General features: G+C 38.1%; 1 protein-coding gene across 1 annotated transcript in view; it reads left to right on the forward strand.

The window, feature by feature from the left end:
* jarid2b (jumonji, AT rich interactive domain 2b) overlaps positions 1-19694 on the forward strand; it is a 110476-nt gene that overhangs the window by 68613 nt on the left and 22169 nt on the right. Inside the window, exon 4 of the mRNA XM_052584332.1 lies at positions 10395-10564. Within this exon, the coding sequence (XP_052440292.1) occupies positions 10395-10564 (170 nt within the window). The remainder of the gene's footprint in view (positions 1-10394; positions 10565-19694) is intronic.

Below are 19694 nucleotides of genomic sequence, written 5' to 3' on the forward strand. Positions count from 1 at the left end.
ATCTCTGTCTCTCTTGTTCTCTCCCCCTTCCACAGTCTCAGCAGCTCACGCTTTCCATTACGTAACAGAACGCTTTCAGTTGCCTTTAATAAAATCATTAGCGACTGCATTAAGTATGCAGACTTGTGTCCTTTCGGCATCTTTCCAGCAGCAGTTCTGGAAAGCCGTCATCGTGCAGGAACTTTATAGTAACACCTCCCAGTGTGAATGCGAGCACTGCTTCAGTTATAAATACCTCCCAAAGCCCCGTAAGTCATGAAAACACACTCACGATCACATTTAAAGCTCAGGAGCTCTAAAACAGGCTTGTAAATAGAAAACAGTTTATTGCTTAGTTTCTGTTATTACACTTAGCTAGGTTTAAATGACAGAATGCATTACTGTTATTGGTCTAGTTCTGCTCTCTTTTATTCAGAGTCTGAAATATGATGTTGACTCAAATTTGATTTGGCCTCTGCATGCGTCCAGACAAATCAGTGTGAAACATTGTTTCCATTCAGTTTTATTTCTGTGCTGTGACGTTCAGAGTTGAACAGATACTCCTGAAACCAAAAAAAATACACATTTAAGGTAGAACAGAAGAAATTATGATTGTATGAATATAAAATTATATATTTAATTTATGATTGAACAGTAATTGTTCATACTAACATATATACTGTAGGCCTAGGGAATTCTTTGCACTCTGTTTTCATTTCAATTTTGGCAGTGTTGTTATTTTTGTCATTATTTAGCCTATTTATTTATATGCTTATATAGTTGTTTTCATCTTTTTTCAGTTTTTTAGTGTTTAAGTACATTTAGTACATAAGTTAAAGTAAATTAAAATTACAAATGTTGCTTTGGTAGCTAGCTGAAATACTATATATATATATATATATATATATGTTATTCTTTATGGTTTTGGTAAACTATAATAATCTTGCACCTGGAACATGTTTTAAGAAATGTAATATATACATTTTTTTTCTTTTTTCTTTTTTTTTTTGGACTAAAGCTAAAAAATAAAATAAATAAAAAAAATAACTTAGAACAGGCAATCAGAAAGCATTTGTTTGTCTCATGTTTGGGAGTTTCTGAGAGCAGTAATGGGAAGAATTTAGCACAGCTTATTGCTGCTTTAATTTTCTTACTGCCAGCCCCGTGATCTTCGAAATGAATGTAAAGTGATTGTGGTGCTGAGAGAAGAGCTGATATCAGGCTTTTAGTGGTTGGATGTTTAGTGGTGATGCAGTGCACTTAAGCTAAAACATGATGGCTTAAAGATGTCTACCTTTATTATTGAATCTCTAGTGTGTTTAGATGCTAAGAGTTTTGTGTTGCAAAAATCCATATTGTTATTCTCCTGAGGTGCATGTTAATGCAATGAATTTTTTTGATGAACGGTGGCATTTGTAGGTGACTGCTGAGGGGTCAGGTTTGTATTTTTCTCCTCGTGACCTCTGTGATCCCACGTCTTCAGGATCACCTGACTAATGAGCTGATATTTGAAGACGGAGTGGTAGGGTACAAGGTTAAAGGTCAATCCAATACCAAACCATCATTCATGGTATTACTTGGAGAACTTGAGGCAGAAAAGCAATAAGAATTTAGCTGGAGTGTGTTTGCAGGTCCAAAGTTTATTCTGCAGGTCTGATATAGAGCGCTCCTCTGGGAAGGATGTCAGAATCACACTCATATTCTCAAACTCAGGGTCATAGAGTATCTTTCACTAGTCTTTTTATTGAACCTCAGTGTCTCGGATCTCTGTTTTCATTCAGAGGAATAACAGTGGAAATATTTTAGACTTAATAAAAATTTACACTACCCTTCAAAAGTTGGGGTCAGCATGATATTTCAAAGACTAAATTAATACTTTTTCAGCAAGGATGTGTTTAATTGATCAAAAATGACTGGAAAGACTTTGAAATTACATTTAGTGTAGGCCTAAATGTTTCTAAATGTTTCATATTTGAATGATTTCTGAAGGATCACTGATGTGACACTGAAGATCGGAGTAATGATGCAGAAAATTCAGCTTTACCATCACAAGAATACATTGCATTTTAAAATATATTTAAATAGAAAACAGATATTTGGATGGTAATATTTTACAATATTAGTGTTTTACAGTATATTTGATCAAATGAATGCAGCCTTGGTGAGTAAAAGAAACCTTTAAAAAATATTTTTTTTTAAATAAAAATAAATAAATACAGAACTTTTATTATAATATTTACCATAACTGGTTTAATTTCAGTGAATCAGTTAATTTAGATGGCTTATTTTATTAAACAGATAAAAAAATCATCACTCATGTAAAAATCTAGTGAATAGCATTGCATATTCTCCTTTAAGTAATTAAAAAGTAAGTTTTTATCAATGCATTATAACACAAGTGTTTTCCGCTTTCAGATAAAACTGTTGCAGATGAGTGATTTAGAAATGCTTTGCAAATTGACTCTACTCAATCATTACAAAGAGATAATGGAAAATAACAATTCATTCACAAATATTTACCCTGTTTTTATTGACCGTCTAACCCAACCCATGCTTTGCGGTTCTGCGTTGTCATCGTTTTGTAGCGATTATCATTTCAGCACTGTTTATTAACGCGGACTCATGGATGACCCAGAATCAGGGATCCCCCCGCGCTCTCTTGGCTGCCGTGGGCTGCTCGGCACATGTGCCGTTGGCTCCTCACCGTGCTCTCAGAGCCAGCTGCTCCGCACTGGCAGAGGCTGCTGGGAGAGTTTATCAGGACCATGTGGCCCATCTGGAGCTGTTTAGCTTTAGCAGAGAGCGAAAAAGAGAAAGGGAGTTAGCATTTGTACTAAAAAACAGCAAGTCAGCGAGAGAATGAAAGATGTTTGACTGAAAAAGTGCCATTCCTTTTTATCATAGATTTTCACCAAGCAGATTGATTGAATTACCACATTCAGATCCAGCGCTCTGTGCATAAGAGGCTTGCAAGTATTTACACTTTCTGTGTGGTTAGATTTTTTTTTTTTATGGGCTTTTTTTGTATGTTTGTGTGTGTCTCCAAAATATTTTTTTGAAACATATATACCACAGAGCAGCTGGACATGACGGAAGAAGGATTTAATGATGATGGGATGTGTACTGGGCAGATTTGAATGATTAGATTCTAAGTAAACTATGTTTGCAATCACAGTCAATCCACAGAGCTTGTTTAGCTCTAAAAAATGCAAGTCAAATAGATGGTATATAACAAAAACATCACAAAGCAGTATGGCATATGCAGAGCATTATGAATGCCTAATCGACATCACAATCTGGTCACATCATGGTCTGGTTGCTTTCAGAATATCTAAAGATTATAGCGTTTGTCAATTGAGTTAGGCTTAAAATGAGGCCCAAGTTTTGGTTAAAATACCTTTCTATGAATTGGAAGTCTGAATTATCATTCCAACGCATCAAAGTACACCTTTATTTACTGTGTTATCCAGTTCATTCTTTTTTCTTTAGATCACCTTGTTAGATCCATGAGGGCTGTGCTGTCATTCTGTTATCTTAAAGTTGCCTCCATGTTAATACATGCACATGACCGAAACAGGCCCAATGAATCAGTGTTGCACGCAAAGAGCTTTATAAACCACTCCTCCCCTCTCTTCCCCATCAAAACTCAAACATCTCTGCCCCCGGGGTCTATCAGTGCCTGCCCTCTCTTCATGGCTCCTTCCATCTCCCTCCTGCAATCATTCATCTCTTTCTCCCTCCCTGTGAGCTTCTCCCCTGCTCCACTCATCTGATCCGGAGAGAGCCAGAGCCTGCTGTTGAGATTAGGAGTGACTCCAGCCGCTGTGGAATGCTTTGATGCTCCGGGATCTAGGGGGAAGGTGCTGACACCGGAGGGGTTGTCCTTTCTACCCCTGGTGCCGCCAATGTGCTTTTGTTTGTGGAAGCCTTCCAACTCCTCCTGTTCGTCACGATTTGGTATTCTTCTAGATATGCTTCAGACTTAAAAACAGTTGAACATACCGGAATCACAGAGTGCATGCAGTACCTGTTTTACTTTATCATCATGCTGTGCATTCAGGACTGTGGAGAGAGATCACATTACACCAACGGAGATCAGAGAACTCAACTGGCCACTCAGAATGGGGCTTGTGTTTAATATTCTCCTGTTGATGCAGATGGGACAGCTTCATGTTGGAATTTGGGACTGCCTCCTGTGATTGGAGGCAGATCAAGTGGAGGACACTTGGGACATCTTCTCAACATGCAAATAATTAAGCATTAAGATGCTTTATGTAATTGCATGCAATGTAAACCAGTAACCATGTGTGTTCATGCATGTCACCATGATAAAAGACCTTTAGACCATCCTGCCTTAATCCTTCCCTCCGTGCCTTCCAGCAGGTGCTTGCCCCTCACCTTTTTTCACCCTTTTTATTGTTACACTTGACTGCCCATTCACTTTTTCACTTCACTTCTGTCTGGCTCTTTTCCACAGCTGGGCTGATCTACAGGAGGTCTGCTTTACTCTGACCTCATCATTGTACCTGTATTTTAAGCACACCCTTACACACAGGGGGAGGAGAGAAACTGGAGGCAGATACTGTACTTTGACGCTGGAGGCATCATTTGAATGCAGATGCAATAAAAACTTGAGGACCAAAACCGTAGACCTTAGGTCTTCAACCCTGCTCCTGGAGACCCACTGTCCTGCAAAGTTTATTTCCAGCCTACTTCAAGACTTCCACAAGACATTGGTTAGCTGATTCAGGTGTGTTTGATTAGGATTGGAGGTCAACTCTCTAGGATAGCGAGTCTCCAGTACCCCTTTTCCACCAAGGCACTTCAAGTGCTGTTTCGGAGCCAGAGCCTAGTTTCAACCCGGTTCTTTGTCTTTCGACTCCCAAAGCACCAGCTTCAAACCAGGATAAGTGGTTTGTAGCACCAAAACATTGCTAGGCTAGAAGGAAGAACCAGTTGAGTCAGGGGCTGGGGGCAGGGTTGGGGGGGAAGCTTTTGACCACCATTTTAGAAATAGCAGATAAACACGAACATGTTGGATTCTCCGTTTTTGAATGCCAATGTACTTTCATAAAGCCATGAACATCAACAGCAATGCAATGTCCGCCATAGTTGATAGTGTGTTTAGGCTTGTTCCGGATGATTTGGCACTGCACGGACTGCTTAATGTGTGGCCTCGGGGTGCTGCGGGAGCAACTGGAAACTGGACCCCTCTTTACTCTTTTGGATTGCTTTCGCAGTGCTTTGGTGTGCTGTGTGCTGTTGTTCCAGAGGGGCAAAGGTAAAGGGCAGGTTTTAGTGAATCGCAGCAGAGCTTCTGGCCCGATGGTGGAAATGCAGCATAATTTTGATTTCGGTGTTACAGGTCCAAGTCTATTAGCCTGCCCGTTTAAAGCACTGGTTCACACTGGAAGAATTTAGAGGGAAAGATGCATTGAAGCTAGAACTGGATTGGCACTGGTGGATGGCACTTTGACACTGGAGGCGGATATATTGAAATTCCTGGATGTCTTCTAGTCATTTCTGTTTAAATAGTAAGAGGGATTAACATAAATGCACCCATTACCCTTTAAACTTCCTTACCCTTCCATTACCCTTTAGACCTCGGTCACAACTCTTCATCATGGGTTTTCACCATGAGCTAAATGGTAATAGGATCAGAGCCCTAGTTCCTGGAGTGACCTTACCCCGTTGTGGTTTTTATCAGCTGTAAATTATGCATGAGCCTCTTGTTAAAAGACTAGCATTGTAAGAGAACCCATATCTGTCCCATTAAGGACCGCACAGGCTGGGAAGCTCCATGGGGCTATTGTGTTGCAGTGTCTCTCGCCCGCTGAGGAAGGGTAAGACCAGAGGAACCGGAATGCCCAGATCAGTCTTTCTCATGGCTCTCTTTACCCATCCTGTCTGGAGGATGTGGTTAGATCCCATCTCCACCCTCCATCACTCATGTTGCAATTTACAGACTGCCTCTCTCTGAGAAATACAGAAGGCTCAATATATCATTGTTTCCTGGTTGACAGGAGAGTCTTGAAATTGAAACTGTTCATTTGGAGGCTGGCTTTATTTGAAGCGCATCATGAATTTGCACAGACACGTTATAATTGGGGACAGCCACAACTCCTGCAGATATTCCTGGGAAAATATGTAGAGCTTGAAAACACTGAAACTCTCTAAAACCAACAAGTTCATGTGCTGTCTACTGTCTACTTAGGCAGCTACCTTCTAAGGCAAAATCATAAACATCACGTACCTTCATAAGGTGCAGAATTTGAAAACTCTACAATAGTCAAATTTAATGGCGTGCCTCTATTTTTGTCAAGAGTTTTCAGTATTTAAAGAAATATCTTTTTTTGTTTTTATTGAGCTCAGTGCAATTCATTCTGTGATTGTCTTTCAAAAGATGCATGTGATTCTGTCTTACAAATTTGGCAAAATTTCATATCTTGGAAAGCAGAATAGCATTGCTTGGAACCAGTGGCGTAGCAAGCTTTTCAAAAGTGTGGGGGATGGATGTGATTTGTTTATAAACAATAAAAATGATAAATACATTGACAAAGGGGTACGAAATGCAGGGCTTAAAGTTCTCCGGTGTCGTGCCGGATTTTCGGCTTGCAGCGTTTGGCTGAAAAAAAAAAAAAAAAAAAAAAACTCAGAAAAGGGGAGAGAAAAAAAACGCCCACACAAAGCTTTTTCTCTGGTGGTATAAATAATGTAACAATTTACTGTTTTTAAACATTAAAATAATATACAATTTTCTTTTATAGTTCTTCAACAGGTATGCAAACAATAGCTGCTGAACAATCTCCCAATAATAGCAATTAGCATTAGTCTAAAAAACTACATATAATACCGAAAACACTTGACGTCAACAAAACGATAACAGAACATATTCCCAAAAAACCTCGAAAGCATAAACACTCATTCAAAGTACCTTGAAAAGGGAGATGTAAATAACCATAACCATAAGTTCCCGCCTCCTCAGCACGAGCTAACCAATAACACCCCAAGAGAGGCGGGACTTAAGGCAGAACAGCCAATCATCAGCCGGTCACACTCAAAGCCGGTGTCCTTTGAGAGGGAGGGGGGAGGAGGCAGCCGCGGCCAGCGCAGACAGACACACAGCGGTTAGAGAAACAGAGGAACGTCTGTAGTAAGGCGTTTGTGCAAAACTGCGGAAAAACTGCAGAAAAAGTGCGGGTGTCGAACCCTCTCACCGGGAAAAGTGTGGGTGTTAAAACCCCCACATCCCCCACGGGTGCGACGCCCCTGCTTGGAACAATGGAACAAGCATTTTGGAACAACATTTGCATGTTGATTGCTCACTATGCCTTTAAAAGCTGTCTAGGGAACTCACTAGATTTTGGAGCAGAGCGATCATTTAAGTAATCTATCAATGTGTATAGTTTTAAGAGTATCAGAGTCATCAGATGTTATCATTACCATTCTCTTTTCAAAGAACTTGCATATTTGCATGATCCAAACAATATCGCAGGAAAAGTCCAGGAATCCCTGCATAGACTAACTGTATTGTGTTTCTCCCTCATCTGTTTGAGCTTGTCATGTTAGGTCTGTTTTTAAACTGTGTAGATTTGTTAATAGACATTGCAATATGCCCTCTGTATAGTGTGTAGGTATTATGCTCATGTCAGCTATCCCAGCATGCATCTCTATCTCTGTCACTAGATACTTGCATGCTAAACAGTTGGCCATTATACCCTGTAATGAGGAACAGATAGGATAAATTGTCCAATAAAAGCAGGCCTTTTCTGAGATTCAGAGCAGTCTAGACTGACTCGATGAACCATGACATCCTTCATTTTTCTTTTTGTGTTTTTGTTTTGCAAAGCTGCATCAGAATTACTCTGGTGTTTACTCACATTAATACTTCTAAAGCTGCAGCTTTCAGCTCCTAAACATATTGAGGTTTCTTATGACAACCATTGCGAGAATAAAAAAAAGAAGAAGATTGTTTTCTTTATTTCTCCTGCAGAGTACAAATTCTCTTCTGGACCAATCTAAATGAGGTTACACCTCTGCCTGGATCACTTTAGGAATCAATAAGTAATGGGGCAGTTGGCCAACTTGTGTAAGTGCTTTGTTGAATATCTAGCAGCAACATTTTTTTAGTCTAGTTTTTTTATGCTTTGTTGGCTGAAATCTCACTCAGCTGTCATCTAGTCCTCCAGCGATCTCCAATGTTATGATTTTTGCCTGTGTAATCTCCATTAATTAAAGTCAGTGTTTGGGTGTGGAGCTGCAGACCCCATTTGAACAGATGAAGCCGGTTTAGAGAGGGGTTATGCATCTTTTTGAAACACAACACATGGTGCGTTTTAATCTTGTGTACACTTAAATTTTTTCTCTCCCTGTAAATAAACTAGAGTTCATTGTATTTTCTTGTTTATATCCAACTCTATGAGGCTTTCAGTCTGACTTTTCTCCTCCTTTCTGTCCACTTCCAGACTTCAGCAAATTTAATTGGCAGACCCTCAGTTTCACCATCACAATTTGATTTTGTTTTATTCATTGCTTGATTTCCTTGCCTTTGGGACTTTTGATTTTCAAAAGGGCTGTCTTAAAAAGTACATATAGACTTGTATTTTTCAGAAATGCTTCAGTAAGATTTCAGGTTAATCAGGATATCTATTTTCAACTGATGCCAAATAGACATAAACAGAAGTTGCAGAGTTTCTTCTCTTTTGTGGCATAGTGACAGTGCCATCAGTCACAGCCATGAGAGACTAGAAAAGAAAAAAGAGAGAAACAATCTGTCTGCCGAACACAGCGCTGGTGAGAATTGATTAGCGATGCCGTTGTGGATTCGTCAAAGCTGCCGGGGCTTGGCAAGCTATCTCAGGCACGGTCCTCTGATTGAATGAGATTAATTTGTACAGGAGTGAATGATGTTTGTCTTTTACCCGTCCCCCGTATTTTCTTTAATTCTGTGTGGGGAGAACAAATTTGGCAGCAAACATCAGGCGTGGACTGAGGGGAGTGCATGTGGGTAAAATGATGAAATGCAGCTGAAATGGAAAGTGCATGCACGCGTGCCTCCTCTGGCAGCATGTGGAGGGTGGAGGAGGAATTGAGACGTACGACTTTCCACTGTTTTTAGTGTTCTGTGCTGTTTCACAGGGAGAGCTGAACTGAAATGTGGAGTCAGTGAGTTAGAGAAGCTGGATGAGTGAGTGCGAGAGGCCTTGAAAGTTGGCAGTTTGATTTATCCTTAGTACTATTTATCAGTCATCAGCTTCTGCTGAAGTCTTCACAGAGCGTAATGGAGAACTTAATTACATTTCACAGCCTGGACGTGAATCAGCATTCAGAGGAAGAGTTAGACGACAATCTCGCAAGTGTCCGTTAGTGTCGTTTTGTCAAGTCACTTACTCACCGAAGACTGTCTGAACTGATTCTTGAGATCTGTGACAAAAATAGCATTGTTTCTAGAATCAGAGGTGGTCACTGCAGTGTCCGTAACATAAACTTCAATAAACTATTTTATTAGAATTATAACATGATCACTAACTGAACTTAAAAAACTGTGAAATTATTTACTTTAATGTTACTACTACATTCTGAATATGGGCACCCATTTCCTCCTAATATCACAATTCTGACGGAAAAAAGTGTCAAAATTATGAGATTATAAGATGCTAATTATCATAAAGTTAGAATTGTGAAATTTATTATACATATAATTGTGAGATATAACAATTCTATTGGGACATCTCACAATTCTGACTCAGAAATCATAATATTCTTACTTGAGATCTCATAATTCTCTTATTTTCTCTGAATTGTGAGAGAATTTTAGAGTTGTGAGATAAAATGTCAGAAATTACCTTTATTCGTTTATTCCATGGTGGTAACAGGCTGACAGACAAGAAGGGGTTAATTACAAAAATATTCCGGTTTTATTGCTGTGTCCCTACTTGTAAACTGTTAGTTTTTAATGAAAGATTTTAAAAAAAGCCAACAGTAAAATCTTAACATTTTTCCATATTTCACCCATTTTCACCATATTTCTGAAGTTCAGGAAGCCTAAACATGTGTGGATACCTTTGAATTTGTATCCTATATTGTTCCAGTCCTTAACCCAGTTATCAACATTTGGATAACTATCTAAAGTAGCAGCTTTTGTGTGCTAATCAGACTAAAAACGTGTTTGAATGGGTTCCAGATCGCCTGAATTAGTCATGGCAGCAGCAAAGCCCCGAGTGGAGTTTTACCATCACAAGAGCAAATGCGTTAAGATGAAGTTATTGCTCTGGGCAGCGTTGTCCGAGTCCTAGTGCCAAGTGGGGATTTTCAGAAGAAAAGTTTTTCTAATGTGTCCATAAACTCTCCATTGTATGATAGAACGCAAGTGTATTTAAAATCTATCGTTTCCATTCTGTTTCTTTCTCTCTTAGGCCCAGACTGCATGCACAGAGGAAGTTTGCTCAGTCTCAACCCAACTCTCCCAGCACCACGCCGGTGAAGCTGGCCGACCCCTCTCTGCCCACGCCGCTCACACATATCACGTTCCTCTCCAGACGCAAGCCCAAGACAGAAGACTTCCTCACATTCATATGCCTTCGAGGTATTGCTTCATTTTTCAGCATCTTGCCATCCATATTTTTTTACCACGGTTTTATTTTGGTTTTTAAATTTTAAATTTGGTTTTTATATTTGCTCTTTTTTCAAGACAATTTTAGCCATCTCTCCTAACATAGCAACTCGATATGTACCGACTACGATGCTTCCTTAGAAATTGCACAGTTTTACAAAATAATACAAAGTTGGAGATTAACACGGCACACCGCAGTCATTGTGGGCATCTAAGTGTGCTATAAAGGTGTGATTGCCACTACATTTAGCAGTAAATTGTAAATACTACCATCATTATAGGGTGTCCAGCAACATGCCAATTAATTTGGCAAGTTTACTGCACAACTAATTGGAAAATATTCAGGAATTATTTTTTAGGCTGTCATTTTGTTGTGCACATTTGTATTTTATTTCATTTTTTGTCACTTTGTGAGCTTCAGCTTTTGTTTTTTTTTTCAACAAATCTCATTTTTATCTTTGTAATAACATGTCATACAGCCTTGGCCCGACACCTCTGTCCTGCTCACCTGGTGTCCAGGTAAGTGATCTGAACCGTAGCACCGGTGTCCGGCATCATGGCAGAGGTGTAGGAGGCCTTCATGGCACCTGAACACCAGTGCACTTGCTGCACAAACATTGACTTTCAAAGTTATGAGGTATCACACCAGCCGTTTCATGTTGAATAATGGAGGTGTTATCTGCCTGAAGTGTCACGGACACACACTTCAACAAACACACCCACCTCTCGTGAACCAGGGTATGGCTTTCACAGGGGATTTATGGGGGCCTCGTAGTTCCAAGGTCAGTACACAGTGTTTCTATAGAGTGAAGCTCAAATATTTAACCACAGAACAGGTAAAACTATAATCTTCAGGTTAGCATGGATCCATATTGCCTGTTAATGATAGGAAACCACAAGAATTTAACTGAGATCAAATTTGTGAATTTTACTCACTCTTAAGTCATCCAAATGTAGTGGACGTTTTTCTTCAGTAGAGCTGTGAGGAAAATTTTAAGCTAAAACCATGGTCCTCAATGGCTACTGTCACTTTGAGAGTAGAAAAAAATATCAAAGCATATCAGGCAATACAAAGTGGCTCTTGACAATATATTGAGGTTTTATAAAGTGAAAACACTTTTACCTGTGTCCCTTTAAATTGAGTAATGAATGGAAATTGGTTCTAGACATTTACCACAATCCCATTCTGTGGATTTACCTCCCAAATAAGGACAAAAAAAAGCAAGATTTTCAATATATTTCAGTTGTGTGCTTTTAGTTAGCTCTCTGTAAAGTTAATGTGAGGCCCTTTTTTATTGTACATTAAGCTTTATTTGACTCTTTAAATTCATTTACTAGGATCATAAGTGTAGCTTGCAGTTTTTCAACCTAATGGTCAAAACAGAAAGCTTTCTATCCCGTTTCATGCACGTCCTGAGATGTGTAAAAGGTCGGAAAAGTGGAAGCAGAGTGTTCCGTTAGTGCCGTTCAAAAACCTGAAAACGAAAGCTTGCTGGACCTTGAATTTATTCGTTGGCCGGAGTTTTTACAACATAATACTTAAACCTTGCGGGAGACAGTTTAGACTGACTCATTTCAGTATAAACTTTCCTTCCTCCCCAGGATTTCAGAATAGCAGCCCAGAAATCTCCTGTAACATGCTTTCCAAAAACAAGACGTCCATTAGCCACAATTTATAGCCACTGCTTTCTATAAAAGTAGTCTTTATCATGTGATTGTGTGAGTGACGGTACCGTATGAAACATTAACTGGTTGTATCAGATGCGTGTACGTGATCGGGTCAGCTCAGGGCTTCTCTGACTTGGCCTTAACTTGACTTGGCCTGGTGTGTGAGGTCAGGGAGAGGCCAAAGCCATACGTCGAGGGTATTACGTATCAGCTTCAACTCTCAATAACTCTCCTAGCTGTTTTTTCCACAGCGGCAATTAGACGATGGGCTGCACCTCACTAACCATACACCACCCTCATAGCGGTATTATTTATAGATGATACTCCCTTCTGAGGCCAGTGTGCATATAAGGCACTATCCACATAGAGACGCGTTTAGCTGTATACACATACATTTTGTATCCTATAGGCGTTTCGTCCACACGGATCCTGTGTTCTGGAAGAGTGAATCCGATATTTTTTAAAACCGGGTCCCAGAGTGGATAAATCTGAAACCACCGGTCTTGCGTTTTCATATGTACAGCTAATGCGTACATTTTCTGAAACGATGATGTCATCAGCTCACATCTCGCCCCTAATCAGACACATATTACGTCGCATAACAGCAACAAAAACATGAACAAACACTGAACGATTGTCTTTTATTAACTAACATTAACACTGATTAATAAATGTATTGTTACATGTTCGTTTGTATAACGCGCAAGATTTATGCACATAGTCCAAGTCTTCTTCTCCATTTTAGTGTTTCTCTGTGGCAGAATTACAGCTAGAATTACACACTGGTCTGGCATGTATACTACATCGTTTTTTGTTTTTGTCTTGACGCAGATATTTCTTGAGACGAGAGGGGACAAAAGAGAGCTCTGGCTTCGTGTGGATGTAGCCGTAGTGTGTGTGGAGCGTAAAGTTAACCAAATGGCATTACAACACACTGGTATTATGAGAAGTAGAGAGTTGTCATCGTGCCATGTGTCGGTTTATCCTTCAAAGAATCCCTGACATTCAATATCTTCCAGAGGGCTTTTTACTTTGGCATGTCTGTTCGAGGCATCAGGAGAGGCGGTCACGAGCAGACAGTGTTGATCTTTCACAGGGGTGGAGGTAGAGAGGATGGGTAAATACAGATCAATGGATTCTTGGTAAATATAGCCAGGGTCAAATGGGCAGTCCTACAATAGCTCAGTTATGGCTGACTGCCAGCAAAACGCAGCTCTTATCTGACACTGAGAAAGTATTTAACCGGACAGCCGTGTGCGACTGCCGAATAGAGTGCAGGCTGTGATTCATGCGAGGTTGTAAAATCTCTGATGGTTTCTTCAAAAGAAAAGTTTTTATTGTCTTCAACAGACGTAATCTTTGGGGTTCTGTCTTTTGAGATATCAATAGCATAATTAGGAGTGTTTTTAAAATGTTTTTTTGTTGTTGTTGTTTTTTACATCCAGATTGTGTCTTCTGATGCAATGTAAAGTAATGCACTGCAGACACAATGCAGGAATTATACCCTGACGTAAGCCGTTTCTGTATTTATGCTACATGCCACTTTAAATCCTGATGAGTGTTTAAAGCATGGACAAAGCAGTTCCGTGTGTGTGTGTGTGTTCGTGCAGTCTTTGTGAGTTATACTACAAAAACAAAAAGATTTAAAACAATCTAGACATCTTTATCTCAGTATCTTTAATAGTATATAACGTCTTAACATTAGTAGCCTTAATGGCCTTAAAAATTACTTTTTAGGTCTTAATAAAATAAGAAGACATTTCTTAATGTAATTCTCCTTCACTGATTACTTCCCATCAATATGGATTTGTATACTGGCACACATACATATTTATTAAATATATTTTTTATTCCATTATTTCTTTTATTTTTATTTAAAATGTATGTATAACTACTATTATAAAGTAGGGATGGGCGATATATCGCAGGCGCATTTTGTCAGTAAAGCCGGTTCCCTGATTACCGCTAAATCGCCATCTCCTGCTTTCAAATGGAGCGCCATTTAATAGACAGAACAGTAGATCACTAACAAGCTACGCAATATCATGTTCATTATCGCAGATTAATCGTCTTCAATAATGAATGCGATATTATGTTAGCTTGTCAGTGATATATGGTTCTGTCTATTAAATGGCGCTCCATTTAAAAGCAGGTGATGACGATTTAGCGGAAACTGGCTTTACTGATGAAATGCACGTGACAAGTATTATTAAATTGTTTCCTTAAACATGCTGAAACCCTGGCACATGCACTCCTCATGATGTGAACTCGAGTAGGTGAGGCGATATGGGTAAATGAATAACATTCTCTATTGCCCATGTTGCATAACAGGCAGTTGTAACTGTATTTTTATGTGCCTTTGAATGTCCTCATGAGCATTTAGTTCAATTCCATTGTCTCTTGGATATCATTGACTGTCCTAAAGACTTATTTACGTCTCTCAGGCCACAGCAGCCGCATTCAAACCACAGCCACGTGTGTCGGCGTGAAGCTGTTGTAGCGGTGCCGTGCGCTATGAAAGAACAAAGATAGCTGATTTAAATTCAATTAAGCGCGCTGACGTGTGCGGCTTGGTGGTGGGGCAGCAGGCTGATTAAATTCTCCCGGCGACTCCTCAAGCATAGGGCAAACTGGGTTAATGGATTTGCAGACATTCAGGAATGTAAATTAGAGGAGATATAATCCATAATCCCCACGCATTCTTGCTGCCGCCGCAGCCCAGAGACAATGTTTTTAATGTCCCCTCTTATTCTTCTCACTCGCCGCTCTCTAGTGCACTCCATACTGCCATATGCCATCACATAGAGGATATATTGTAGTGTGAAGCATGGGGGCTGTTAACTGTCTAACATCCCTTCTCTCAACTGCCACATACCTTGACCTGCTGGAAAACCTGTTAACCTGACAGGAGCCCTGACACCCCTGGGTCAAGATCTCAACCTGGGAGACACATACTTATATTAATTGGGGGAATGTGAATCACCTAAAAATACAAGTTTTTCTCATAATTGACTCAACCTTATGCCGTTTCAAACCTGTATATATGGATGGATGTGTGTGTATGTGTGTGTATGCACACATATTGAAAGAAAAAATTTATAACACAATTTGAATCAAGTAATTTGCATGTGATATACTATGTTAGTAAACATCAGTTTAAGTGTACTTTAAAGCTTAAAAACAATTAATTAATTAAAATGTATTATTATTATTTTAATCACACTTTTAAAAGTGTGCTTAAATGTTAATGTGTCTCTTTAAGTGGCCTTTTGTTTCATCTGTATTATATGCAAGTTCTTTTTTATTTATATGTTTTAAGTACATTTACAAGTACACAGTACAGTTAAGCACACTTATTTCTCACTTTATTATGTTTTAATTGTAGCCTGTGGAAAAGAGCGGGAAAGTTTTTCAAAGCTCTCAACTTTTGTTCCAAGGAAGAGAAAGTCATACAGGAACGACATGAGGCTGAGTTTTTATTTGTGGGTGAACTATCTCTTTAGGGAAGCTTCTTCGCTCTCTCTAACCATGTGTCTGATCAAAACATTCCGCACGGCAACCAGACGTCCAATCAGAGCAAGGGCTGCTTCTCAGATAGATTTTGATTGGTTCTTCTTGAGCTTCAGTTTGAATCTCTTTGGCTTTATGAAACAGGACAAAAGAAGAGCATCCAGAGTAGAACACTTCAGTTGTCATTACGTCTGTGCTTGAATTAAAAATGACTATTGTAATGGATGCCTTAATCTTTAATTATGATCTGTGTCAGCCTGTGAATATGAGAGCACACATAATTGGGGATTGGGAAAGGTCTGTTTTTTATTTTCTTTCTCTCTGGGAGATGACAGATTTAGATTTGGCTCTGGAGAATGAAGCTGAGGGGAGAAGGCATGACAGACGATGCATGATTGCTATCAAAAATCTGGTTTGTGCACCCCTGACGCCAGTGAGGGAGCTGTAGTTGGGCTACTCCCTACCCAGAATTCCCTGGGGCACTCAGTAAGTCTCATTGTGGGGAAAGCCTGAAGCAGGGACTCATTCGGGGGAACATGAAACTCTTATAGAAAAAGATTATAGCGTCACTAGTTTCCTGTTTTGCAGAGCATCTAAAGGTAGGAAAAAAATGGTGGAACCCCAGTGGTTCCCACCCCCATATATGACCCTGGATGACCCTTCAGTCTGTGAGCTATTGGCCTTTTGACCTTTTACTCCCACATTATGGGTGTGTGAGATAATGATAATTGCAGCCATTTTCTTAATAACTTCAGGTGCCTCTTTTGTATGTTTGGACTTGTTTGTGACCGAACTAGCGAAGTCTGAAAGTTGACCCTGTCGTATTTGTTTGTCTTCTGCCACATTAACTAACCATCAATGTGGCTTTGTTTCAAAACTATAGTCCTGTAGGCTGATTTATCCACCTTATTTTTTGACGTGGAATGTAAGCCATTTTCTGTCAGTGTGCGATACTTCTGGTTCATTAGCTGCTATAGGCAAATAATGAGAATAACAAAGTGCAGTAAACGGTAAAACAGTTTGCACTACGTACCAGTGTGTTCATAATTAGGATAATACATTAAAAAAAAATGTGGCAAGACTCACCAGTTTGAAGGAATGTTATTTTAGTGTTATCTTTATATAGTTATTAATAATGTATTAGGTCTGATATGCTCTGTATTGGAATAGTATTCTGTATTAGCTTTTATTTTTATATTTTACTTTTAATTTTTTAATATTAGTTTTCTTTTATATATATATATATATATATATATATATATATATATATATATATATATATATATATATATATATATATATATATAATTTTTTTTTTTTTTTTTTTTTTTTTTTTTTTTTTTTTTTTTACATTTGCATTAGTTTATTTGATGTAATATTTATTTTTATTTGTACTTTAGATTTGGTATTTTTGGTAACGTATTTTTTTCAGTTAGTTGTCCAGGCAAAATTTATTTATTTTTCCCCTTTTTTTCTTTTCTTTTCTTTTTTTTTTAAGTTTAAGCTTTTCATCAAATGTTTATTTCATTTCAAATAATAAAAGCAATTTTAATAATTTTTATTTTAATGTAGTTACAATTTTACTGTAAAGTCCCATTAGTTAACCTTAGTTGGTGCATTAATTGATATTAATAAACAATGTCCAATGCATTTTTACGGTGATTATTCATCTTTGTTAATGTCAGTTAATAAAAAATACTTAATTAAGGTGTTCTTGTTCTTGTTAGTTAGGGTGTTCTTGTTACAGTGTAATTATACATTTAAGTACTGATTAATATTAATTAACTAAATGTACTTACTTTCATGTAATTATGCATCATTTATTGTTATTATAATAGTAAGTACATGTAACGTGTAACAAGGACACCTTAAAATAAACTGTACCAAATAATTAAATGGCAATATAAATAATAGTAAATTAACAATATTTAACATATACAATTCTTTATCTCAGTAATGTATTATCTGATGTAAATGCTAAAATATTAACAATAATAATAAATGATTTAGATCTATTTTTCATTGTTTGTTCGTGTTGACTAATGTAGTTAATTGTTAACCAATGAAACCATATAATAAAGGCTTACCATTTTAGTGAACAATAACAAGACGGCTTCACCAGTGACGCAGCTTTCTCTTGTCCCTTTTACTGCAATCCATTTAACAGCACCTCGTGATGTTTCTACTTCATTCAGTCATTTCATTTGTTCTCCAAACAGTCAACCTGTCTCCATTGCTATTATAAACGTGGTCACACAGACCATAAGCATTAATGTGGCGTGTCAGATGCTGCATGTATGCGGTGACATCACCAGTGCAGCTTCACGTTAATAGAGAGCTAATGAGAGCACATTCGCAGGGCCGTGGCCGACACACTCATGTTTCATTCATGAGGCTGGAGAACAGCTCTAGATAATAATCATAATTGTTGCCCGGTGTGGTGCGGCCGAGTCGCAGACGTGCAGTAGTGCAGGTTTAAGCGCTGATAGAGCTGGAGGGCCAGCTAATGGACAACAGGCGTTTGACATACATCACCTGTGCTGATCGGAAGAGAAATACTGATGGTGATATATTAATATTGAATATTGATAAGACCAGGTAATGTGATGTGTGACTGAGGAAGACACTCAGGAAGAGGGGAAGGCTGAAAATGTGGTATAATAAAATAACAAAACACATTGGTATCATGGTTAATACATTATTAATAATTCTAGAATTAATTATAAAAACAAATAAATATATTTAATGAATTAAAATTGTGTTTAGATCATGGATAGTTAGATTTGGTTTTGGTTTGTTTGGTTGTTTGTTTTTGGGGGGGATTTAATTTGATTTTGTTTTGGGTTTTTTGCTTATCTTCCATGTTTATTGCACTTTTTGTTATTTATTTGTTTTTGTTTTTTGTTTAATTTGTTTTGTTGTATGTTTAATTTGGTTTTGGGTTTGTTTGTTTGTTTTTTTTTTTTTTTTTTTTTTCGTTGTTCGTCAAACATGTTTATGGGATTATTATTAGCAGCAGTAGTAGTATTTGCTCATCCACCATGTGTATTGCACTGAATTTTTCAGCTTATTTTTATTGTTTTGCACCCTCGAACAGATATTGTCATATCCCAACAAACCATAGATCAGTGGAAAGCTTATGTATTTCATGTGATGAAATATCAGTTTTGAAGAAAAATTACCCTTATGACAGGTTTTGTGGTCCAAGGTCACAAATATACTTCAGTTGGACAAGATCAGTTGAATTTTTTTTGCAAGTCGCACAGAACTTTACAGTTTTTTTCTTTGGTTTTAGTTTGTTTTTGTTTTTTTTGGTTTGCTTTTGTTTGAATATCTATATATATATATATATATATATATATATATATATATATATATATATATATATATATATATATATATATATATATATATATATATATATATATATATATTATTTTTTTTTTTTTTTTTTTTTTTTTTGGTTTGGTTTGCTTTTGTTTCACAAGTCCGTTGGTAAAACGTTTCATATCAATATTTGTTCATCCACCATGTGCATTACACCAAACTTTTCAACATTCGAGCTTTGCCTGATCCAGGAGCAGTGCTTTATTATGGTCCTCCTCACTTGGGTCTGTAATCTCACAGTATGCTGCTGGTTATCAGCTGGTGTGCTTTAAAACATAGTTTCTCTTAAAGAGAAACATCAGTTAGACACAGTCACTGGCGGCTCCAAATCTCCACTCAGCACACACAGAAACAGAGGAGTGTAATGTACTCAGGCTTCCCACAGCTGCCACAGTCTCTAATCTCATCCAGAGCAGCAGCTGATTTTGAGAGGATTACGGTTGCAATAGAAACTGAGATTACAGAGTCGAGCCGGTTTATCCCATTTTCTCTGGCCACTTCTCAGTAAATGCACTGGGCCTGTAGCTTCCTTAAACAC

This window comes from Carassius gibelio, chromosome B19 (assembly GCF_023724105.1).
Source record: "Carassius gibelio isolate Cgi1373 ecotype wild population from Czech Republic chromosome B19, carGib1.2-hapl.c, whole genome shotgun sequence".
Classification (NCBI taxonomy): Eukaryota; Metazoa; Chordata; class Actinopteri; order Cypriniformes; family Cyprinidae; genus Carassius; species Carassius gibelio.